At 50.5% G+C, this 24993-nt stretch overlaps 2 protein-coding genes across 2 annotated transcripts; both read right to left on the minus strand.

Moving 5' to 3' along the window:
• Window positions 1-429: 429 nt before the first annotated feature.
• On the minus strand, window positions 430-1500 carry LOC137633116 (uncharacterized). Its single transcript, XM_068365276.1, has 2 exons — window positions 1405-1500; window positions 430-1323 (listed from the first exon to the last, which is right to left on the minus strand). Exons 1-2 carry the CDS (start codon window positions 1498-1500, stop codon window positions 430-432), a joined length of 990 nt encoding a protein of 329 aa, XP_068221377.1.
• A 2895-nt stretch (window positions 1501-4395) lies between these two features.
• Window positions 4396-23658, minus strand: LOC137633117 (uncharacterized). The gene is made up of 2 exons (XM_068365277.1): window positions 23459-23658; window positions 4396-5161 (listed from the first exon to the last, which is right to left on the minus strand). Exons 1-2 carry the CDS (start codon window positions 23656-23658, stop codon window positions 4396-4398), a joined length of 966 nt encoding a protein of 321 aa, XP_068221378.1.
• Between the last annotated feature and the right edge of the window lie 1335 nt (window positions 23659-24993).

Below are 24993 nucleotides of genomic sequence, written 5' to 3' on the forward strand. Positions count from 1 at the left end.
ACTGTTTAAGTTGCAGAAGACACTTCTAAAGATGGTGCAAGTTGCAGAAGACACTTCTAAAGATGGTGCAAGTTGCAGAAGACACTTCTAAAGATGGTGCAAGTTGCAGAAGACACTTCTACTTCTAAAGACGATGCGAGTTGCAGTTTACACTTCTACTTCTAAAGACGGTGCAAGTTGCAGTATACACTTCTACTTCTAAAGACGGTGCAAGTTGCAGGGGACACTGTATCTTCTAAAGACTGCAAGTTACAGAAGACGCTTCTTCAGACGTAAGTAGAAGCAGGCACTTTTTCAGATGGAGCCAGCTTTAGCTGTCAATCTTAACATGGTGAAAATTGCAGCTGAATTTTAGACGGTGAAAGTTGCAGCAACCAGTTCTTCAGCAATGCATATGTCAGCATCAATTCTTAAATGTATATAAATTCTTCAGACGGCACCAGTTTGAGTGGCCAATTCTTCAGACGCACCACTTTGAGCGGCCAATTCTTCAGACGCATCAGTTTGAGCGGCCAATTCTTCAGACGAACCAGTTTGAGCGGCCAATTCTTCAGACGCACCAGTTTGAGCGGCCAATTCTTCAGACGCACCACTTTGAGCGGCCAATTCTTCAGACGCACCAGTTTGAGCGGCCAATTCTTCAGACGCACCAGTTTGAGCGGCCAATTCTTCAGACGCACCAGTTTGAGCGGCCAATTCTTCAGACGCACCAGTTTGAGCGGCCAATTCTTCAGACGCACCAGTTTGAGCGGCCAATTCTTCAGACGCACCAATTTGAGCGGCCAATTCTTCAGACGCACCAGTTTGAGCGGCCAATTCTTCAGACGCACCAGTTTGAGCGGCCAATTCTTCAGACGCACCAGTTTGAGCGGCCAATTCTTCAGACGCACCAGTTTGAGCGGCCAATTCTTCAGACGCACCAGTTTGAGCGGCCAATTCTTCAGACGCACCAGTTTGAGCGGCCAATTCTTCAGACGCACCAGTTTGAGCGGCCAATTCTTCAGACGCACCAGTTTGAGCGGCCAATTCTTCAGACGCACCAGTTTGAGCGGCCAATTCTTCAGACGCACCAGTTTGAGCGGCCAATTCTTCTTCAGACGCACCAGTTTGAGCGGCCAATTCTTCTTCAGACGCACCAGTTTGAGCGGCCAATTCTTCTTCAGACGCACCAGTTTGAGCGGCCAATTCTTCTTCAGACGCACCAGTTTGAGCGGCCAATTCTTCTTCAGACGCACCAGTTTGAGCGGCCAATTCTTCTTCAGACGCACCAGTTTGAGCGGCCAATTCTTCTTCAGACGGCACCAGTTTGAGCGGCCAATTTTTCTTCAGACGGCGCAAATTGATGCAGCCAATTTTTCTTCAGACGGCGCAAATTGATGCAGCCAATTCTTCTTCAGACGGCACCAGTTTGAGCGGCCAATTCTTCAGACGGCACCAGTTTGAGCGGCCAATTCTTCGGACGGCACCAGTTTGAGCAGCCAATTTTTCTTCAGACGGCATCAGTTGGTGAAGCCAATTCTTCTTCAGACGACACCAGTTGGTGCAGCCAATTCTTCTTCAGACGACACCAGTTGGTGCAGCCAATTCTTCTTCAGACGGCACCAGTTGGTGCAGCCAATTCTTCTTCAGATGGCACCAGTTGGTGCAGCCAATTCTTCTTCAGACGGCACCAGTTGGTGCAGCCAATTCTTCTTCAGATGGCACCAGTTGGTGCAGCCAATTCTTCTTCAGACGGCACCAGTTGGTGCAGCCAATTCTTCTTCAGATGGCACCAGTTGGTGCAGCCAATTCTTCTTCAGATGGCACCAGTTGGTACAGCCAATTCTTCTTCAGACGGCACCAGATAGCATCAGTTGGTGCAGCCTATTCTTCAGACGGCACCAGTTTGAAAAGCCAATTCATCAGATGGTACGATAATGAGCACCCAATTCTTCAGACGGCACCAGTTGGTGCAGCCAATTTTTCAGACGGCACCAGTTAAGGAGCGGCCATTTCTTCAGACGACACCAGTTAGGGGCGACCATTTCTTCAGACGGAACCAGTTTGAGCAGCCAATTCTTCAGATGGCACCAGTTAGAGCAGCCAGTTCTTCAGAAGGCACCAGTTTGAGCACCAAATTCTTCAGACAGCACCATTTTGAGCAGCCAATTCTTCAGAGGGCGCAAATTTTTCAGACTACACCATTTTGAGCACCCAATTCTTCAGAGAGCACCAGTTTGTACACCCAATTTTTCAGACAGGACCATTTTGCGCAGGCACTTCTTCAGACGGCACCATTTAGAGAAGCCACTTCTTCAGACGGCACCAGTTGGAGCAGCCACTTCTTCAGACGGCACCAGTTGGAGCAGCCACTTCTTCAGACGGCACCATTTAGAACAGCCACTTCTTCAGACGGCACCATTTAGAGCAGCCACTTCTTCAGACGGCACCATTTAGAGCAGTCACTTTTTCAGACGGCACCAGTTTGTACATCCAATTCTTCAAACAGCATCGTTTTGTGCACCCAATTCTTCAGACGCCACCGTTTTGTGCACCCAATTCTTCAGACGCCACCGTTTTGTGCACCCAATTCTTCAGATGGCAGCGGTTGGAGCAGCCACTTCTTCAGACGGCAGCGGTTGGAGCAGCCACTTCTTCAGACGGCAGCGGTTGGAGCAGTCACTTCTTCAGACGGCAACGGTTGGAGCAGCCACTTCTTCAGACGCCACCAGTTGGAGCAGCCAATTCTTCAGACGGCACCATTTAGAGCAGCCAATTCTTCAGACAGCACCATTTTGAGCAGCCAATTCTCCAGACGGCACCATTTTGAGCAGCCAATTCACCAGACGGCACCGTTTTGTGCACCCAATTCTTCAGACTGCACCATTTTGCGCAGTTACTTTTTCAGACGGCACTATTTAGAGCAGCCACTTCTTCAGACGGCACCAGTTGGAGCAGCCAATTCTTCAGACGGCACAATTTTGAGCAGCCAATTTTACAGACGGCACCATTTTGAGCAGCCAATTCTACAGACGGCACGAGCAGCCAATTCTTCAGACGGCACCAGTTTGAGCAGCCAATTCTTCACACCAGTTGGAGCAGCCACTTCTTCAGACGGCACTTCTAAAGACGGTGCAAGTTGCAGGAGACACTTCTAAAGACGGTGCAAGTTGCAGGAGACACTTCTAAAGACGGTGCAAGTTGCAGGAGACACTTCTAAAGACGGTGCAAGTTGCAGGAGACACTTCTAAAGACGGTGCAAGTTGCAGGAGACACTTCTAAAGACGGTGCAAGTTGCAGGAGACACTTCTAAAGACGGTGCAAGTTGCAGGAGACACTTCTAAAGACGGTGCAAGTTGCAGGAGACACTTCTAAAGACGGTGCAAGTTGCAGGAGACACTTCTAAAGACGGTGCAAGTTGCAGGAGACACTTCTAAAGACGGTGCAAGTTGCAGGAGACACTTCTAAAGACGGTGCAAGTTACAGGAGACACTTCTAAAGACGGTGCAAGTTGCAGGAGACACTTCTAAAGACGGTGCAAGTTGCAGGAGACACTTCTAAAGACGGTGCAAGTTGCAGGAGACACTTCTAAAGACGGTGCAAGTTGCAGGAGACACTTCTAAAGACGGTGCAAGTTGCAGGAGACACTTCTAAAGACGGTGCAAGTTGCAGGAGACACTTCTAAAGACGGTGCAAGTTGCAGGAGACACTTCTAAAGACGGTGCAAGTTGCAGGAGACACTTCTAAAGACGGTGCAAGTTGCAGGAGACACTTCTAAAGACGGTGCAAGTTGCAGGAGACACTTCTAAAGACGGTGCAAGTTGCAGGAGACACTTCAAGTTGCAGGAGACACTTCAAGTTGCAGGACACACTTCTAAAGACACTTCAAGTTGCAGGATACACTTCTAAAGACTGTTTAAGTTGCAGAAGACACTTCTAAAGATGGTGCAAGTTGCAGAAGACACTTCTAAAGATGGTGCAAGTTGCAGTAGACACTTCTACTTCTAAAGACGATGCGAGTTGCAGTATACACTTCTAAAGACGGTGCGAGTTGCAGTATACACTTCTAAAGACGGTGCAAGTTGCAGTATACACTTCTAAAGACGGTGCAAGTTGCAGTATACAGTACACTTCTACTTCTAAAGACGGTGCAAGTTGCAGTATACAGTACACTTCTACTTCTAAAGACGGTGCAAGTTGCAGGGGACACTGTATCTTCTAAAGACTGCAAGTTACAGAAGACGCTTCTTCAGACGTTGTAAGTAGAAGAAGGCAATTTTTCAGATGGAGCCAGCTTTAGCTGTCAATTCTTAACATGGTGAAAATTGCAGCTGAATTTTAGACGGTGAAAGTTGCAGCAACCAGTTCTTCAGCAATGCATATGTCAGCATCAATTCTTAAATGTATATAAATTCTTCAGACGGCACCAGTTTGAGTGGCCAATTCTTCAGACGCACCACTTTGAGCGGCCAATTCTTCAGACGCACCACTTTGAGCGGCCAATTCTTCAGACGCACCAGTTTGAGCGGCCAATTCTTCAGACGCACCACTTTGAGCGGCCAAATCTTCAGACGCACCAGTTTGAGCGGCCAATTCTTCAGACGCACCAGTTTGAGCGGCCAATTCTTCAGACGCACCAGTTTGAGCGGCCAATTCTTCAGACGCACCAGTTTGAGCGGCCAATTCTTCAGACGCACCAGTTTGAGCGGCCAATTCTTCAGACGCACCAGTTTGAGCGGCCAATTCTTCAGACGCACCAGTTTGAGCGGCCAATTCTTCAGACGCACCAGTTTGAGCGGCCAATTCTTCAGACGCACCAGTTTGAGCGGCCAATTCTTCAGACGCACCAGTTTGAGCGGCCAATTCTTCAGACGCACCAGTTTGAGCGGCCAATTCTTCAGACGAACCAGTTTGAGCGGCCAATTCTTCAGACGCACCAGTTTGAGCGGCCAATTCTTCAGACGCACCAGTTTGAGCGGCCAATTCTTCAGACGCACCAGTTTGAGCGGCCAATTCTTCAGACGCACCAGTTTGAGCGGCCAATTCTTCTTCAGACGCACCAGTTTGAGCGGCCAATTCTTCTTCAGACGCACCAGTTTGAGCGGCCAATTCTTCTTCAGACGGCACCAGTTTGAGCGGCCAATTTTTCTTCAGACGGCACCAGTTTGAGCCGCCAAATTTTCTTCAGACGGCGCAAATTGATGCAGCCAATTCTTCTTCAGACGGCACCAGTTTGAGCGGCCAATTCTTCAGACGGCACCAGTTTGAGCGGCCAATTCTTCAGACGGCAACAGTTTGAGCAGCCAATTTTTCTTCAGACGGCATCAGTTGGTGAAGCCAATTCTTCTTCAGACGGCACCAGTTGGTGCAGCCAATTCTTCTTCAGACGGCACCAGTTGGTGCAGCCAATTCTTCTTCAGACGGCACCAGTTGGTGCAGCCAATTCTTCTTCAGACGGCACCAGTTGGTGCAGCCAATTCTTCTTCAGACGGCACCAGTTGGTGCAGCCAATTCTTCTTCAGACGGCACCAGTTGGTGCAGCCAATTCTTCTTCAGACGGCACCAGTTGGTGCAGCCAATTCTTCTTCAGACGGCACCAGTTGGTGCAGCCAATTCTTCTTCAGACGGCACCAGTTGGTGCAGCCAATTCTTCTTCAGACGGCACCAGTTGGTGCAGCCAATTCTTCTTCAGACGGCACCAGTTGGTGCAGCCAATTCTTCTTCAGACGGCACCAGTTGGTGCAGCCAATTCTTCTTCAGACGGCACCAGTTGGTGCAGCCAATTCTTCTTCAGACGGCACCAGTTGGTGCAGCCAATTCTTCTTCAGACGGCACCAGTTGGTGCAGCCAATTCTTCTTCAGACGGCACCAGTTGGTGCAGCCAATTCTTCTTCAGACGGCACCAGTTGGTGCAGCCAATTCTTCTTCAGACGGCACCAGTTGGTGCAGCCAATTCTTCTTCAGACGGCACCAGTTGGTGCAGCCAATTCTTCTTCAGACGGCACCAGTTGGTGCAGCCAATTCTTCTTCAGACGGCACCAGTTGGTGCAGCCAATTCTTCTTCAGACGGCACCAGTTGGTGCAGCCAATTCTTCTTCAGACGGCACCAGTTGGTGCAGCCAATTCTTCTTCAGACGGCACCAGTTGGTGCAGCCAATTCTTCTTCAGACGGCACCAGTTGGTGCAGCCAATTCTTCTTCAGACGGCACCAGTTGGTGCAGCCAATTCTTCTTCAGACGGCACCAGTTGGTGCAGCCAATTCTTCTTCAGACGGCACCAGTTGGTGCAGCCAATTCTTCTTCAGACGGCACCAGTTGGTGCAGCCAATTCTTCTTCAGACGGCACCAGTTGGTGCAGCCAATTCTTCTTCAGACGGCACCAGTTGGTGCAGCCAATTCTTCTTCAGACGGCACCAGTTGGTGCAGCCAATTCTTCTTCAGACGGCACCAGTTGGTGCAGCCAATTCTTCTTCAGACGGCACCAGTTGGTGCAGCCAATTCTTCTTCAGACGGCACCAGTTGGTGCAGCCAATTCTTCTTCAGACGGCACCAGTTGGTGCAGCCAATTCTTCTTCAGACGGCACCAGTTGGTGCAGCCAATTCTTCTTCAGACGGCACCAGTTGGTGCAGCCAATTCTTCTTCAGACGGCACCAGTTGGTGCAGCCAATTCTTCTTCAGACGGCACCAGTTGGTGCAGCCAATTCTTCTTCAGACGGCACCAGTTGGTGCAGCCAATTCTTCTTCAGACGGCACCAGTTGGTGCAGCCAATTCTTCTTCAGACGGCACCAGTTGGTGCAGCCAATTCTTCTTCAGACGGCACCAGTTGGTGCAGCCAATTCTTCTTCAGACGGCACCAGTTGGTGCAGCCAATTCTTCTTCAGACGGCACCAGTTGGTGCAGCCAATTCTTCTTCAGACGGCACCAGTTGGTGCAGCCAATTCTTCTTCAGACGGCACCAGTTGGTGCAGCCAAATTTTCTTCAGACGGCACCAGTCGGTGCAGCCAATTCTTCTTCAGACAGCACCAGATAGCATCAGTTGGTGCAGCCTATTCTTCAGACGGCACCAGTTTGAAAAGCCAATTCATCAGATGGTACGATAATGAGCACCCAATTCTTCAGACGGCACCAGTTTGAGCGCCCAATTCTTCAGACGGCACCAGTTGGTGCAGCCAATTTTTCAGACGGCACCAGTTAAGGAGCGGCCATTTCTTCAGACGACACCAGTTAGGGGCGACTATTTCTTCAGACGGCACCAGTTTGAGCAGCCAATTCTTCAGATGGCACCATTTTGAGCAGCCAATTCTTCAGAGGGCGCAAATTTTTCAGACTACATCATTTTGAGCACCCAATTCTTCAGAGAGCACCAGTTTGTACACCCAATTCTTCAGACAGGACCATTTTGCGCAGGCACTTCTTCAGACGGCACCATTTAGAGAAGCCACTTCTTCAGACGGCACCAGTTGGAGCAGCCACTTCTTCAGACGGCACCAGTTGGAGCAGCCACTTCTTCAGACGGCACCATTTAGAGCAGCCACTTCTTCAGACGGCACCATTTAGAGGAGCCACTTTTTCAGACGGCACCATTTAGAGCAGCCACTTCTTCAGACGGCACCATTTAGAGCAGCCACTTTTTCAGACGGCACCAGTTTGTACATCCAATTCTTCAAACAGCATCATTTTGTGCACCCAATTCTTCAGACGGCAGCGGTTGGAGCAGCCACTTCTTCAGACGGCAGCGGTTGGAGCAGCCACTTCTTCAGACGGCAGCGGTTGGAGCAGCCACTTTTTCAGACGGCAACGGTTGGAGCAGCCACTTCTTCAGACGGCAACGGTTGGAGCAGCCACTTCTTCAGACGGCACCAGTTGGAGCAGCCAATTCTTCAGACGGCACCATTTAGAGCAGCCAATTCTTCAGACAGCACCATTTTGAGCAGCCAATTCTTCAGACAGCACCATTTTGTGCACCCAATTCTTCAGACTGCACCATTTTGCGCAGTTACTTTTTCAGACAGCACTATTTAGAGCAGCCACTTCTTCAGACGGCACCAGTTGGAGCAGCCAATTCTTCAGACGGCACCAGTTGGAGCAGCCAATTTTTCAGACGGCACATTTTGAGCAGCCAATTTTCAGACGGCACCATTTTGAGCAGCCAATTCTCAGACGGCACGAGCAGCCAATTCTTCAGACGGCACCAGTTTGAGCAGCCAATTCTTCATACCAGTTGGAGCAGCCACTTCTTCAGACGGCACCAGTTGGAGCAGCCACTTCTTCAGACGGCACAGTTGGAGCAGCCACTTCTTCAGACGGCACCAGTTGGAGCAGCCACTTCTTCAGACGGCAACGGTTGGAGCAGCCACTTCTTCAGACGGCAACGGTTGGAGCAGCCACTTCTTCAGACGGCAACGGTTGGAGCAGCCACTTCTTCAGACGGCAACGGTTGGAGCAGCCACTTCTTCAGACGGCACGGTTGGAGCAGCCACTTCTTCAGACGGCACGGTTGGAGCAGCCACTTCTTCAGACGGCACGGTTGGAGCAGCCACTTCTTCAGACGGCACGGTTGGAGCAGCCACTTCTTCAGACGGCACCGGTTGGAGCAGCCACTTCTTCAGACGGCACCATTTTGAGCAGCTAATTCTTCCAGACGGCACCATTTTGAGCAGCCAATTCTTCAGACAACACCATTTTGTGCACCCAATTCTTCAGACGGCACCATTTTGCGCAGTTACTTTTTCAGACGGCACTATTTAGAGCAGCCACTTCTTCAGACGGCACTATTTAGAGCAGCCACATCTTCAGACGGCACCAGTTGGTGCAGCACTTTTTCAGACGGCACTATTTAGAGCAGCCACTTCTTCAGACGGCACTATTTAGAGCAGCCACTTCTTCAGACGGCACCAGTTGGAGCAGCCAATTCTTCAGACGGCACCATTTTGAGCAGCCAATTCTTCAGACGGCATCATTTTGAGCAGCCAATTCTTCAGACGGCATCATTTTGAGCAGCCAATTCTTCCAGACGGCACCATTTTGTGCACCCAATTCTTCAGACGGCACCATTTTGCGCAGTTACTTTTCAGACGGCACTATTTAGAGCAGCCACTTCTTCAGACGGCACCAGTTGGAGCAGCCAATTCTTCAGACGGCACAATTTTGAGCAGCCAATTTCTTCAGACGGCACATTTTGAGCAGCCACTTCTTCAGACGGCACCATTTTGAGCAGCCAATTTTCAGACGGCACCATTTTGAGCAGCCAATTCTTCAGACGGCACGAGCAGCCAATTCTTCAGACGGCACCAGTTGGACCAGCCACTTCTTCAGACGGCACCAGTTGGAGCAGCCACTTCTTCAGACGGCACCAGTTGGAGCAGCCACTTCTTCAGACGGCACCAGTTGGAGCAGCCACTTCTTCAGACGGCACCAGTTGGAGCAGCCACTTCTTCAGACGGCACCAGTTGATCAGCCAAAGACGGCACCAGTTGGAGCAGCCAATTTTCAGACGGCACCATTTTGAGTAGCCAATTCTTCAGAGGCACCAGTTTGACACCAATTCTTCAGACGGCACCAGTTGGAGCAGCCACTTCTTCAGACGGCACCATTTAGAGCAGCCACTTCTTCAGACGGCACCATTTAGAGCAGCCACTTCTTCAGACGGCACCATTTAGAGCAGCCACTTTCTTCAGACGGCACCAGTTTGTGCATCCAATTCTTCAGACAGCACCATTTTGTGCACCCAATTCTTCAGACGGCACCATTTTGTTCACCCAATTCTTCAGATGGCACCGGTTGGAGCAACTTCTTCAGACGGCAGCGGTTGGAGCAGCCACTTCTTCAGACGGCACCAGTTGGAGCAGCCACTTCTTCAGACGGCACCAGTTGGAGCAGCCAATTCTTCAGACGGCACCAGTTGAGCAGCCAATTCTTCAGACGGCACCATTTTGAGCAGCCAATTCTTCAGATGGCACCATTTTGAGCAGCCAATTCTTCAGACGGCACCATTTTGAGCAGCCAATTCTTCAGACGGCACCATTTTGAGCAGCCAATTCTTCAGAGGGCGCAAATTTTCAGATGACACCATTTTGAGCACAGCCATTTCTTCAGAGCAACATTTTGACCCACTTTTAAGATGGCACCAGTTGGAGCAGCCAATTCTTCAGACGGCACCATTTGAGCAGCCACTTCTTCAGACGGCACCATTTAGAGCAGCCACTTCTTCAGACGGCACCAGTTTGTGCAGCCAATTCTTCAGACGGCACCGTTTTGTGCAGCCAATTCTTCAGACGGCACCGTTTTGTGCACTCAATTCTTCAGACGGCACCATTTTGCGCAGTCACTTTTTCAGACGACATTATTTGAGCAGCCACTTCTTCAGACGGCACCAGTTGGAGCAGCCACTTCTTCAGACGGCACCAGTTGGAGCAGCCACTTCTTCAGACGGCACCAGTTGGAGCAGCCACTTCTTCAGACGGCACCAGTTGGAGCAGCCACTTCTTCAGACGGCACCAGTTGGAGCAGCCACTTCTTCAGACGGCACCAGTTGGAGCAGCCACTTCTTCAGACGGCACCAGTTGGAGCAGCCACTTCTTCAGACGGCACCAGTTGGAGCAGCCACTTCTTCAGACGGCACCAGTTGGAGCAGCCACTTCTTCAGACGGGACCAGTTGGAGCAGCCACTTCTTCAGACGGGACCAGTTGGAGCAACCAATTCTTCAGACGGCACCATTTTGAGCAGCCAATTCTTTAGACGGCACCATTTTGAGCAGCCAATTCTTCAGACGGCAGCAGTTGGAGCAGCCAATTCTTCAGACGGCAGCAGTTGGAGCAGCCAATTCTTCAGACGGCACCATTTAGAGCAGCGACTTTTTCAGACGGCACCAGTTTGTGCACCCAATTCTTAGACGGCACCGTTTTGTGCACCCAATTCTTCAGACGGCACCGTTTTGTGCACTCAATTCTTCAGACGGCACCATTTTGCGCAGTCACTTCTTCAGACGACATTATTTAGAGCAGCCACTTCTTCAGACGGCACCAGTTGGAGCAGCCACTTCTTCAGACGGCACCAGTTTGAGCAGCCACGTCTTCAGACGGCACCAGTTGGAGCAGCCACTTCTTCAGACGGGACCAGTTGGAGCAGCCACTTCTTCAGACGGGACCAGTTAGAGCAGCCACTTATTCAGACGGGACCAGTTGGAGCAGCCAATTCTTTAGACGGCACCATTTTGAGCAGCCAATTCTTCAGACGGCACCATTTTGAGCAGCCAATTCTTCAGACGGCAGCAGTTGGAGCAGCCAATTCTTCAGACGGCAGCAGTTGCAGCAGCCACTTCTTCAGACGGCACTAGTTGGAGTAGCCACTTCTTCAGACGGCACCAGTTGGAGCAGCCACTTCTTCAGACAGCACTAGTTGGAGCAGCCACTACTTCAGACGGCACCATTTTGAGCAGCCACTTCCTCAGACGGCACGAGCACCTAATTCTTCAGACGGCATCAGTTTGAGCAGCCAATTCTTCAGACGGCATCAGTTTGAGCAGCCAATTCTTCAGACGGCACCAGTTTGAGCAGCCAATTCTTCAGACGGCACCAGTTTGAGCAGCCAATTCTTCAGACAGCACCAGTTTGAGCAGCCAATTCTTCAGACGGCACCAGTTAGAGCAGCCAGTTTTTCAGAAGGCACCAGTTTGAGCACCAAATTCTTCAGATGGCACCATTTTGAGCAGCCAATTATTCAGAGGGTGCAAATTTTTCAGACGACACCATTTTGAGCACCCAATTCTTCAGACAGTACCAGTTTGTGCACCCAATTCTTCAGACAGGACCATTTTGGGCAGCCACTTCTTCAGACGGCACCATTTATAGAAGCCATTTCTTAAGATGGCACCAGTTGGAGCAGCCAATTCTTCAGACGGCACTAATTTAGAGCAGCCACTTCTTCAGACGGCATCATTTAGAGTAGTCACTTCTTCAGACAGCACCATTTAGAGCAGCGACTTTTTCAGACGGCACCAGTTTGTGCACCCAATTCTTAGACGGCACTGTTTTGTGCACCCAATTCTTCAGACGGCACCGTTTTGTGCACCCAATTCTTCAGACGGCACCGTTTTGTGCACCCAATTCTTCAGACGGCACCGTTTTGTGCACTCAATTCTTCAGACGGCACCATTTTGCGCAGTCACTTTTTCAGATGACATTTAGAGTAGCCTCTTCTTCAGACGGCACCAGTTGGAGCAGCCACTTCTTCAGACGGCACCAGTTGGAGCTGCCACTTCTTCAGACGGCACCAGTTTGTGCACCCAATTCTTTAGACGGCACCATTTTGAGCAGCCAATTCTTCAGAGGGCGCCAATTTTTCAGATGGTACCATTTTGAACACCTATTTCTTCAGACGGCACCAGTTAGAGCAGCCAGTTCTTCAGAAGGCACCAGTTTGAGCACCAAATTCTTCAGATGGCACCATTTTGAGCAGCCAATTCTTCAGAGGGCGCAAATTTTTCAGACGACACCATTTTGAGCCCCCAATTTTTCAAACAGCACCAGTTTGTGCACCCAATTCTTCAGACGGCACCATTTATAGAAGCCACTTCTTCAGACGGCACCAGTTGGAGCAGCCAATTCTTCAGATGGCACTAATTTGAGCAGCCACTTCTTCAGACGGCACCATTTAGAGCAGCCACTTTTTCAGACGCCACCAGTTTGTGCAGCCAATTTTTCAGAAGGCACCAGTTTGTGCACCTAATTCTTCAGACAGATCCATTTTGACCATCCAATTCTAAAGACGGCACCAGTTGGAGCAGCCACTTCTTCAGACGGCACCAGTTGGAGCAGCCACTTCTTCAGATGGCACCAGTTGGAGCAGCCACTTCTTCAGACGGCACCAGTTGGAGCAGCCACTTCTTCAGACGGCACCAGTTGGAGCAGCCACTTCTTCAGACGGCACCAGTTGGAGCAGCCACTTCTTCAGACGGCACCAGTTGGAGCAGCCACTTCTTCAGACGGACCAGTTGGAGCAGCCACTTCTTCAGACGGGACCAGTTGGAGCAGCCACTTCTTCAGACGGGACCAGTTGGAGCAGCCACTTCTTCAGACGGGACCAGTTGGAGCAACCAATTCTTCAGACGGCACCATTTTGAGCAGCCAATTCTTTAGACGGCACCATTTTGAGCAGCCAATTCTTCAGACGGCAGCAGTTGGAGCAGCCAATTCTTCAGACGGCAGCAGTTGGAGCAGCCAATTCTTCAGACGGCACCATTTAGAGCAGCGACTTTTTCAGACGGCACCAGTTTGTGCACCCAATTCTTAGACGGCACCGTTTTGTGCACCCAATTCTTCAGACGGCACCGTTTTGTGCACTCAATTCTTCAGACGGCACCATTTTGCGCAGTCACTTCTTCAGACGACATTATTTAGAGCAGCCACTTCTTCAGACGGCACCAGTTGGAGCAGCCACTTCTTCAGACGGCACCAGTTTGAGCAGCCACGTCTTCAGACGGCACCAGTTGGAGCAGCCACTTCTTCAGACGGGACCAGTTGGAGCAGCCACTTCTTCAGACGGGACCAGTTGGAGCAGCCACTTATTCAGACGGGACCAGTTGGAGCAGCCAATTCTTTAGACGGCACCATTTTGAGCAGCCAATTCTTCAGACGGCACCATTTTGAGCAGCCAATTCTTCAGACGGCAGCAGTTGGAGCAGCCAATTCTTCAGACGGCAGCAGTTGCAGCAGCCACTTCTTCAGACGGCACTAGTTGGAGTAGCCACTTCTTCAGACGGCACCAGTTGGAGCAGCCACTTCTTCAGACAGCACTAGTTGGAGCAGCCACTACTTCAGACGGCACCATTTTGAGCAGCCACTTCCTCAGACGGCACGAGCACCTAATTCTTCAGACGGCATCAGTTTGAGCAGCCAATTCTTCAGACGGCATCAGTTTGAGCAGCCAATTCTTCAGACGGCACCAGTTTGAGCAGCCAATTCTTCAGACGGCACCAGTTTGAGCAGCCAATTCTTCAGACAGCACCAGTTTGAGCAGCCAATTCTTCAGACGGCACCAGTTAGAGCAGCCAGTTTTTCAGAAGGCACCAGTTTGAGCACCAAATTCTTCAGATGGCACCATTTTGAGCAGCCAATTATTCAGAGGGTGCAAATTTTTCAGACGACACCATTTTGAGCACCCAATTCTTCAGACAGTACCAGTTTGTGCACCCAATTCTTCAGACAGGACCATTTTGGGCAGCCACTTCTTCAGACGGCACCATTTATAGAAGCCATTTCTTAAGATGGCACCAGTTGGAGCAGCCAATTCTTCAGACGGCACTAATTTAGAGCAGCCACTTCTTCAGACGGCATCATTTAGAGTAGTCACTTCTTCAGACAGCACCATTTAGAGCAGCGACTTTTTCAGACGGCACCAGTTTGTGCACCCAATTCTTAGACGGCACTGTTTTGTGCACCCAATTCTTCAGACGGCACCGTTTTGTGCACCCAATTCTTCAGACGGCACCGTTTTGTGCACCCAATTCTTCAGACGGCACCGTTTTGTGCACTCAATTCTTCAGACGGCACCATTTTGCGCAGTCACTTTTTCAGATGACATTTAGAGTAGCCTCTTCTTCAGACGGCACCAGTTGGAGCAGCCACTTCTTCAGACGGCACCAGTTGGAGCTGCCACTTCTTCAGACGGCACCAGTTTGTGCACCCAATTCTTTAGACGGCACCATTTTGAGCAGCCAATTCTTCAGAGGGCGCCAATTTTTCAGATGGTACCATTTTGAACACCTATTTCTTCAGACGGCACCAGTTAGAGCAGCCAGTTCTTCAGAAGGCACCAGTTTGAGCACCAAATTCTTCAGATGGCACCATTTTGAGCAGCCAATTCTTCAGAGGGCGCAAATTTTTCAGACGACACCATTTTGAGCCCCCAATTTTTCAAACAGCACCAGTTTGTGCACCCAATTCTTCAGACGGCACCATTTATAGAAGCCACTTCTTCAGACGGCACCAGTTGGAGCAGCCAATTCTTCAGATGGCACTAATTTGAGCAGCCACTTCTTCAGACGGCACCATTTAGAGCAGCCACTTTTTCAGACGCCACCAGTTTGTGCAGCCAATTTTTCAGAAGGCACCAGTTTGTGCACCTAATTCTTCAGACAGATCCATTTTGACCATCCAATTCTAAAGACGGCACCAGTTGGAGCAGCCACTTCTTCAGACGGCACCAGTTGGAGCAGCCACTTCTTCAGATGGCACCAGTTGGAGCAGCCACTTCTTCAGACGGCACCAGTTGGAGCAGCCACTTCTTCAGACGGCACCAGTTGGAGCAGCCACTTCTTCAGACGGCACCAGTTGGAGCAGCCACTTCTTCAGACGGCACCAGTTGGAGCAGCCACTTCTTCAGACGGCACCAGTTGGAGCAGCCACTTCTTCAGACGGGACCAGTTGGAGCAGCCACTTCTTCAGACGGGACCAGTTGGAGCAGCCACTTCTTCAGACGGGACCAGTTGGAGCAACCAATTCTTCAGACGGCACCATTTTGAGCAGCCAATTCTTTAGACGGCACCATTTTGAGCAGCCAATTCTTCAGACGGCAGCAGTTGGAGCAGCCAATTCTTCAGACGGCAGCAGTTGGAGCAGCCAATTCTTCAGACGGCACCATTTAGAGCAGCGACTTTTTCAGACGGCACCAGTTTGTGCACCCAATTCTTAGACGGCACCGTTTTGTGCACCCAATTCTTCAGACGGCACCGTTTTGTGCACTCAATTCTTCAGACGGCACCATTTTGCGCAGTCACTTCTTCAGACGACATTATTTAGAGCAGCCACTTCTTCAGACGGCACCAGTTGGAGCAGCCACTTCTTCAGACGGCACCAGTTTGAGCAGCCACGTCTTCAGACGGCACCAGTTGGAGCAGCCACTTCTTCAGACGGGACCAGTTGGAGCAGCCACTTCTTCAGACGGGACCAGTTGGAGCAGCCACTTATTCAGACGGGACCAGTTGGAGCAGCCAATTCTTTAGACGGCACCATTTTGAGCAGCCAATTCTTCAGACGGCACCATTTTGAGCAGCCAATTCTTCAGACGGCAGCAGTTGGAGCAGCCAATTCTTCAGACGGCAGCAGTTGCAGCAGCCACTTCTTCAGACGGCACTAGTTGGAGTAGCCACTTCTTCAGACGGCACCAGTTGGAGCAGCCACTTCTTCAGACAGCACTAGTTGGAGCAGCCACTACTTCAGACGGCACCATTTTGAGCAGCCACTTCCTCAGACGGCACGAGCACCTAATTCTTCAGACGGCATCAGTTTGAGCAGCCAATTCTTCAGACGGCATCAGTTTGAGCAGCCAATTCTTCAGACGGCACCAGTTTGAGCAGCCAATTCTTCAGACGGCACCAGTTTGAGCAGCCAATTCTTCAGACAGCACCAGTTTGAGCAGCCAATTCTTCAGACGGCACCAGTTAGAGCAGCCAGTTTTTCAGAAGGCACCAGTTTGAGCACCAAATTCTTCAGATGGCACCATTTTGAGCAGCCAATTATTCAGAGGGTGCAAATTTTTCAGACGACACCATTTTGAGCACCCAATTCTTCAGACAGTACCAGTTTGTGCACCCAATTCTTCAGACAGGACCATTTTGGGCAGCCACTTCTTCAGACGGCACCATTTATAGAAGCCATTTCTTAAGATGGCACCAGTTGGAGCAGCCAATTCTTCAGACGGCACTAATTTAGAGCAGCCACTTCTTCAGACGGCATCATTTAGAGTAGTCACTTCTTCAGACAGCACCATTTAGAGCAGCGACTTTTTCAGACGGCACCAGTTTGTGCACCCAATTCTTAGACGGCACTGTTTTGTGCACCCAATTCTTCAGACGGCACCGTTTTGTGCACCCAATTCTTCAGACGGCACCGTTTTGTGCACCCAATTCTTCAGACGGCACCGTTTTGTGCACTCAATTCTTCAGACGGCACCATTTTGCGCAGTCACTTTTTCAGATGACATTTAGAGTAGCCTCTTCTTCAGACGGCACCAGTTGGAGCAGCCACTTCTTCAGACGGCACCAGTTGGAGCTGCCACTTCTTCAGACGGCACCAGTTTGTGCACCCAATTCTTTAGACGGCACCATTTTGAGCAGCCAATTCTTCAGAGGGCGCCAATTTTTCAGATGGTACCATTTTGAACACCTATTTCTTCAGACGGCACCAGTTAGAGCAGCCAGTTCTTCAGAAGGCACCAGTTTGAGCACCAAATTCTTCAGATGGCACCATTTTGAGCAGCCAATTCTTCAGAGGGCGCAAATTTTTCAGACGACACCATTTTGAGCCCCCAATTTTTCAAACAGCACCAGTTTGTGCACCCAATTCTTCAGACGGCACCATTTATAGAAGCCACTTCTTCAGACGGCACCAGTTGGAGCAGCCAATTCTTCAGATGGCACTAATTTGAGCAGCCACTTCTTCAGACGGCACCATTTAGAGCAGCCACTTTTTCAGACGCCACCAGTTTGTGCAGCCAATTTTTCAGAAGGCACCAGTTTGTGCACCTAATTCTTCAGACAGATCCATTTTGACCATCCAATTCTAAAGACGGCACCAGTTGGAGCAGCCACTTCTTCAGACGGCACCAGTTGGAGCAGCCACTTCTTCAGATGGCACCAGTTGGAGCAGCCACTTCTTCAGACGGCACCAGTTGGAGCAGCCACTTCTTCAGACGGCACCAGTTGGAGCAGCCACTTCTTCAGACGGCACCAGTTGGAGCAGCCACTTCTTCAGACGGCACCAGTTGGAGCAGCCACTTCTTCAGACGGCACCAGTTGGAGCAGCCACTTCTTCAGACGGCACCAGTTGGAGCAGCCACTTCTTCAGACGGGACCAGTTGGAGCAGCCACTTCTTCAGACGGGACCAGTTGGAGCAGCCACTTCTTCAGACGGGACCAGTTGGAGCAACCAATTCTTCAGACGGCACCATTTTGAGCAGCCAATTCTTTAGACGGCACCATTTTGAGCAGCCAATTCTTCAGACGGCAGCAGTTGGAGCAGCCAATTCTTCAGACGGCAGCAGTTGGAGCAGCCAATTCTTCAGACGGCACCATTTAGAGCAGCGACTTTTTCAGACGGCACCAGTTTGTGCACCCAATTCTTAGACGGCACCGTTTTGTGCACCCAATTCTTCAGACGGCACCGTTTTGTGCACTCAATTCTTCAGACGGCACCATTTTGCGCAGTCACTTCTTCAGACGACATTATTTAGAGCAGCCACTTCTTCAGACGGCACCAGTTGGAGCAGCCACTTCTTCAGACGGCACCAGTTTGAGCAGCCACGTCTTCAGACGGCACCAGTTGGAGCAGCCACTTCTTCAGACGGGACCAGTTGGAGCAGCCACTTCTTCAGACGGGACCAGTTGGAGCAGCCACTTATTCAGACGGGACCAGTTGGAGCAGCCAATTCTTTAGACGGCACCATTTTGAGCAGCCAATTCTTCAGACGGCACCATTTTGAGCAGCCAATTCTTCAGACGGCAGCAGTTGGAGCAGCCAATTCTTCAGACGGCAGCAGTTGCAGCAGCCACTTCTTCAGACGGCACTAGTTGGAGTAGCCACTTCTTCAGACGGCACCAGTTGGAGCAGCCACTTCTTCAGACAGCACTAGTTGGAGCAGCCACTACTTCAGACGGCACCATTTTGAGCAGCCACTTCCTCAGACGGCACGAGCACCTAATTCTTCAGACGGCATCAGTTTGAGCAGCCAATTCTTCAGACGGCATCAGTTTGAGCAGCCAATTCTTCAGACGGCACCAGTTTGAGCAGCCAATTCTTCAGACGGCACCAGTTTGAGCAGCCAATTCTTCAGACAGCACCAGTTTGAGCAGCCAATTCTTCAGACGGCACCAGTTAGAGCAGCCAGTTTTTCAGAAGGCACCAGTTTGAGCACCAAATTCTTCAGATGGCACCATTTTGAGCAGCCAATTATTCAGAGGGTGCAAATTTTTCAGACGACACCATTTTGAGCACCCAATTCTTCAGACAGTACCAGTTTGTGCACCCAATTCTTCAGACAGGACCATTTTGGGCAGCCACTTCTTCAGACGGCACCATTTATAGAAGCCATTTCTTAAGATGGCACCAGTTGGAGCAGCCAATTCTTCAGACGGCACTAATTTAGAGCAGCCACTTCTTCAGACGGCATCATTTAGAGTAGTCACTTCTTCAGACAGCACCATTTAGAGCAGCGACTTTTTCAGACGGCACCAGTTTGTGCACCCAATTCTTAGACGGCACTGTTTTGTGCACCCAATTCTTCAGACGGCACCGTTTTGTGCACCCAATTCTTCAGACGGCACCGTTTTGTGCACCCAATTCTTCAGACGGCACCGTTTTGTGCACTCAATTCTTCAGACGGCACCATTTTGCGCAGTCACTTTTTCAGATGACATTTAGAGTAGCCTCTTCTTCAGACGGCACCAGTTGGAGCAGCCACTTCTTCAGACGGCACCAGTTGGAGCTGCCACTTCTTCAGACGGCACCAGTTTGTGCACCCAATTCTTTAGACGGCACCATTTTGAGCAGCCAATTCTTCAGAGGGCGCCAATTTTTCAGATGGTACCATTTTGAACACCTATTTCTTCAGACGGCACCAGTTAGAGCAGCCAGTTCTTCAGAAGGCACCAGTTTGAGCACCAAATTCTTCAGATGGCACCATTTTGAGCAGCCAATTCTTCAGAGGGCGCAAATTTTTCAGACGACACCATTTTGAGCCCCCAATTTTTCAAACAGCACCAGTTTGTGCACCCAATTCTTCAGACGGCACCATTTATAGAAGCCACTTCTTCAGACGGCACCAGTTGGAGCAGCCAATTCTTCAGATGGCACTAATTTGAGCAGCCACTTCTTCAGACGGCACCATTTGAGCAGCCACTTTTTCAGACGCACCAGTTTGTGCAGCCAATTTTTCAGAAGGCACCAGTTTGTGCACCTAATTCTTCAGACAGCATCCATTTTGACCATCCAATTCTTCAGACGGCACCAGTTGGAGCAGCCACTTCTTCAGACGGCACCAGTTGGAGCAGCCACTTCTTCAGACGGCACCAGTTGGAGCAGCCACTTCTTCAGACGGCACCAGTTGGAGCAGCCACTTCTTCAGACGGCACCAGTTGGAGCAGCCACTTCTTCAGACGGCACCAGTTGGAGCAGCCACTTCTTCAGACGGCACCAGTTGGAGCAGCCACTTCTTCAGACGGGACCAGTTGGAGCAGCCACTTCTTCAGACGGGACCAGTTGGAGCAGCCACTTCTTCAGACGGGACCAGTTGGAGCAACCAATTCTTCAGACGGCACCATTTTGAGCAGCCAATTCTTTAGACGGCACCATTTTGAGCAGCCAATTCTTCAGACGGCAGCAGTTGGAGCAGCCAATTCTTCAGACGGCAGCAGTTGGAGCAGCCAATTCTTCAGACGGCACCATTTAGAGCAGCGACTTTTTCAGACGGCACCAGTTTGTGCACCCAATTCTTAGACGGCACCGTTTTGTGCACCCAATTCTTCAGACGGCACCGTTTTGTGCACTCAATTCTTCAGACGGCACCATTTTGCGCAGTCACTTCTTCAGACGACATTATTTAGAGCAGCCACTTCTTCAGACGGCACCAGTTGGAGCAGCCACTTCTTCAGACGGCACCAGTTTGAGCAGCCACGTCTTCAGACGGCACCAGTTGGAGCAGCCACTTCTTCAGACGGGACCAGTTGGAGCAGCCACTTCTTCAGACGGGACCAGTTGGAGCAGCCACTTATTCAGACGGGACCAGTTGGAGCAGCCAATTCTTTAGACGGCACCATTTTGAGCAGCCAATTCTTCAGACGGCACCATTTTGAGCAGCCAATTCTTCAGACGGCAGCAGTTGGAGCAGCCAATTCTTCAGACGGCAGCAGTTGCAGCAGCCACTTCTTCAGACGGCACTAGTTGGAGTAGCCACTTCTTCAGACGGCACCAGTTGGAGCAGCCACTTCTTCAGACAGCACTAGTTGGAGCAGCCACTACTTCAGACGGCACCATTTTGAGCAGCCACTTCCTCAGACGGCACGAGCACCTAATTCTTCAGACGGCATCAGTTTGAGCAGCCAATTCTTCAGACGGCATCAGTTTGAGCAGCCAATTCTTCAGACGGCACCAGTTTGAGCAGCCAATTCTTCAGACGGCACCAGTTTGAGCAGCCAATTCTTCAGACAGCACCAGTTTGAGCAGCCAATTCTTCAGACGGCACCAGTTAGAGCAGCCAGTTTTTCAGAAGGCACCAGTTTGAGCACCAAATTCTTCAGATGGCACCATTTTGAGCAGCCAATTATTCAGAGGGTGCAAATTTTTCAGACGACACCATTTTGAGCACCCAATTCTTCAGACAGTACCAGTTTGTGCACCCAATTCTTCAGACAGGACCATTTTGGGCAGCCACTTCTTCAGACGGCACCATTTATAGAAGCCATTTCTTAAGATGGCACCAGTTGGAGCAGCCAATTCTTCAGACGGCACTAATTTAGAGCAGCCACTTCTTCAGACGGCATCATTTAGAGTAGTCACTTCTTCAGACAGCACCATTTAGAGCAGCGACTTTTTCAGACGGCACCAGTTTGTGCACCCAATTCTTAGACGGCACTGTTTTGTGCACCCAATTCTTCAGACGGCACCGTTTTGTGCACCCAATTCTTCAGACGGCACCGTTTTGTGCACCCAATTCTTCAGACGGCACCGTTTTGTGCACTCAATTCTTCAGACGGCACCATTTTGCGCAGTCACTTTTTCAGATGACATTTAGAGTAGCCTCTTCTTCAGACGGCACCAGTTGGAGCAGCCACTTCTTCAGACGGCACCAGTTGGAGCTGCCACTTCTTCAGACGGCACCAGTTTGTGCACCCAATTCTTTAGACGGCACCATTTTGAGCAGCCAATTCTTCAGAGGGCGCCAATTTTTCAGATGGTACCATTTTGAACACCTATTTCTTCAGACGGCACCAGTTAGAGCAGCCAGTTCTTCAGAAGGCACCAGTTTGAGCACCAAATTCTTCAGATGGCACCATTTTGAGCAGCCAATTCTTCAGAGGGCGCAAATTTTTCAGACGACACCATTTTGAGCCCCCAATTTTTCAAACAGCACCAGTTTGTGCACCCAATTCTTCAGACGGCACCATTTATAGAAGCCACTTCTTCAGACGGCACCAGTTGGAGCAGCCAATTCTTCAGATGGCACTAATTTGAGCAGCCACTTCTTCAGACGGCACCATTTAGAGCAGCCACTTTTTCAGACGCCACCAGTTTGTGCAGCCAATTTTTCAGAAGGCACCAGTTTGTGCACCTAATTCTTCAGACAGATCCATTTTGACCATCCAATTCTAAAGACGGCACCAGTTGGAGCAGCCACTTCTTCAGACGGCACCAGTTGGAGCAGCCACTTCTTCAGATGGCACCAGTTGGAGCAGCCACTTCTTCAGACGGCACCAGTTGGAGCAGCCACTTCTTCAGACGGCACCAGTTGGAGCAGCCACTTCTTCAGACGGCACCAGTTGGAGCAGCCACTTCTTCAGACGGCACCAGTTGGAGCAGCCACTTCTTCAGACGGCACCAGTTGGAGCAGCCACTTCTTCAGACGGGACCAGTTGGAGCAGCCACTTCTTCAGACGGGACCAGTTGGAGCAGCCACTTCTTCAGACGGGACCAGTTGGAGCAGCCACTTCTTCAGACGGGACCAGTTGGAGCAACCAATTCTTCAGACGGCACCATTTTGAGCAGCCAATTCTTTAGACGGCACCATTTTGAGCAGCCAATTCTTCAGACGGCAGCAGTTGGAGCAGCCAATTCTTCAGACGGCAGCAGTTGGAGCAGCCAATTCTTCAGACGGCACCATTTAGAGCAGCGACTTTTTCAGACGGCACCAGTTTGTGCACCCAATTCTTAGACGGCACCGTTTTGTGCACCCAATTCTTCAGACGGCACCGTTTTGTGCACTCAATTCTTCAGACGGCACCATTTTGCGCAGTCACTTCTTCAGACGACATTATTTAGAGCAGCCACTTCTTCAGACGGCACCAGTTGGAGCAGCCACTTCTTCAGACGGACCAGTTGGAGCAGCCACTTCTTCAGACGGGACCAGTTGGAGCAGCCACTTCTTCAGACGGGACCAGTTGGAGCAGCCACTTCTTCAGACGGGACCAGTTGGAGCAGCCACTTCTTCAGACGGGACCAGTTGGAGCAGCCAATTCTTCAGACGGCACCATTTTGAGCAGCCAATTCTTCAGACGGCACCATTTTGAGCAGCCAATTCTTCAGACGGCAGCAGTTGGAGCAGCCAATTCTTCAGACGGCAGCAGTTGGAGCAGCCATTCTTCAGACGGCACCATTTGAGCAGCCACTTTTCAGACGGCACCAGTTTGAGCAGCCAATTCTTCAGACGGCACCGTTTTGAGCAGCCAATTCTTCAGACGGCACCGTTTTGAGCAGCCAATTCTTCAGACGGCACCATTTTGCGCAGCACTTCTTCAGACGGCATAGTTTGAGCAGCCAATTCTTCAGACGGCACCAGTTTGAGCAGCCATTCTTCAGACGGCACCAGTTTGAGCAGCCATTCTTCAGACGGCACCAGTTTGAGCAGCCATTCTTCAGACGGCACCAGTTGAGCAGCCACTTCTTCAGACGGACCAGTTGGAGCAGCCATTCTTCAGACGGGACCAGTTTGAGCAGCCAATTCTTCAGACGGCACCATTTTGAGCAGCCAATTCTTCAGACGGCACCATTTTGAGCAGCCAATTCTTCAGACGGCAGCAGTTGGAGCAGCCAATTCTTCAGACGGCACCAGTTGAGCAGCCACTTCTTCAGACGGCACAGTTGGAGTAGCCACTTCTTCAGACGGCACCAGTTGGAGCAGCCACTTCTTCAGACGGCACTAGTTGGAGCAGCCACTTCTTCAGACGGCACCATTTTGAGCAGCCACTTCTTCAGACGGCACCGAGCACCTAATTCTTCAGACGGCACCAGTTTGAGCAGCCAATTCTTCAGACGGCACCAGTTTTGAGCAGCCAATTCTTCAGACGGCACCAGTTTGAGCAGCCAATTCTTCAGACGGCACCAGTTTGAGCAGCCAATTCTTCAGACGGCACCAGTTTGAGCAGCCAATTCTTCAGACGGCACCAGTTGAGCAGCCAGTTTTTCAGAGGCACCAGTTTGAGCACCAATTCTTCAGACGGCACCATTTTGAGCAGCCAATTATTCAGAGGGTGCAAATTTTTCAGACGGCACCATTTTGAGCACCCAATTCTTCAGACGGCACCAGTTTGTGCACCCAATTCTTCAGACAGGCACCATTTTGAGCAGCCATTCTTCAGACGGCACCATTTTAGAAGCCAATTTCTTCAGATGGCACCAGTTGGAGCAGCCAATTCTTCAGACGGCACATTTAGAGCAGCCACTTCTTCAGACGGCACCAGTTTGTAGCACTTCTTCAGACGGCACCATTTTAGAGCAGCACTTTCTTCAGACGGCACCAGTTTGTGCACCCAATTCTTCAGACGGCACTTTTGAGCACCCAATTCTTCAGACGGCACCGTTTGTGCACCCAATTCTTCAGACGGCACCGTTTTGTGCAGCCAATTCTTCAGACGGCACCAGTTTTGTGCACCAATTCTTCAGACGGCACCATTTTGCGCAGCCACTTTTTCAGACGGCACCATTTAGAGCAGCCTCTTCTTCAGACGGCACCAGTTGGAGCAGCCACTTCTTCAGACGGCACCAGTTGGAGCTGCCACTTCTTCAGACGGCACCAGTTTGTGCACCCAATTCTTCAGACGGCACCAGTTGAGCAGCCACTTCTTCAGAGGGCGCCATTTTTCAGATGGACCAGTTGACAGCCACTTCTTCAGACGGCACCAGTTGGAGCAGCCACTTCTTCAGAGGCACCAGTTTGAGCACCAAATTCTTCAGATGGCACCATTTTGAGCAGCCAATTCTTCAGAGGGCGCAAATTTTTCAGACGACACCATTTTGAGCCCCCAAT

This window comes from Palaemon carinicauda, chromosome 42 (assembly GCF_036898095.1).
Source record: "Palaemon carinicauda isolate YSFRI2023 chromosome 42, ASM3689809v2, whole genome shotgun sequence".
Lineage (NCBI taxonomy): Eukaryota > Metazoa > Arthropoda > Malacostraca > Decapoda > Palaemonidae > Palaemon > Palaemon carinicauda.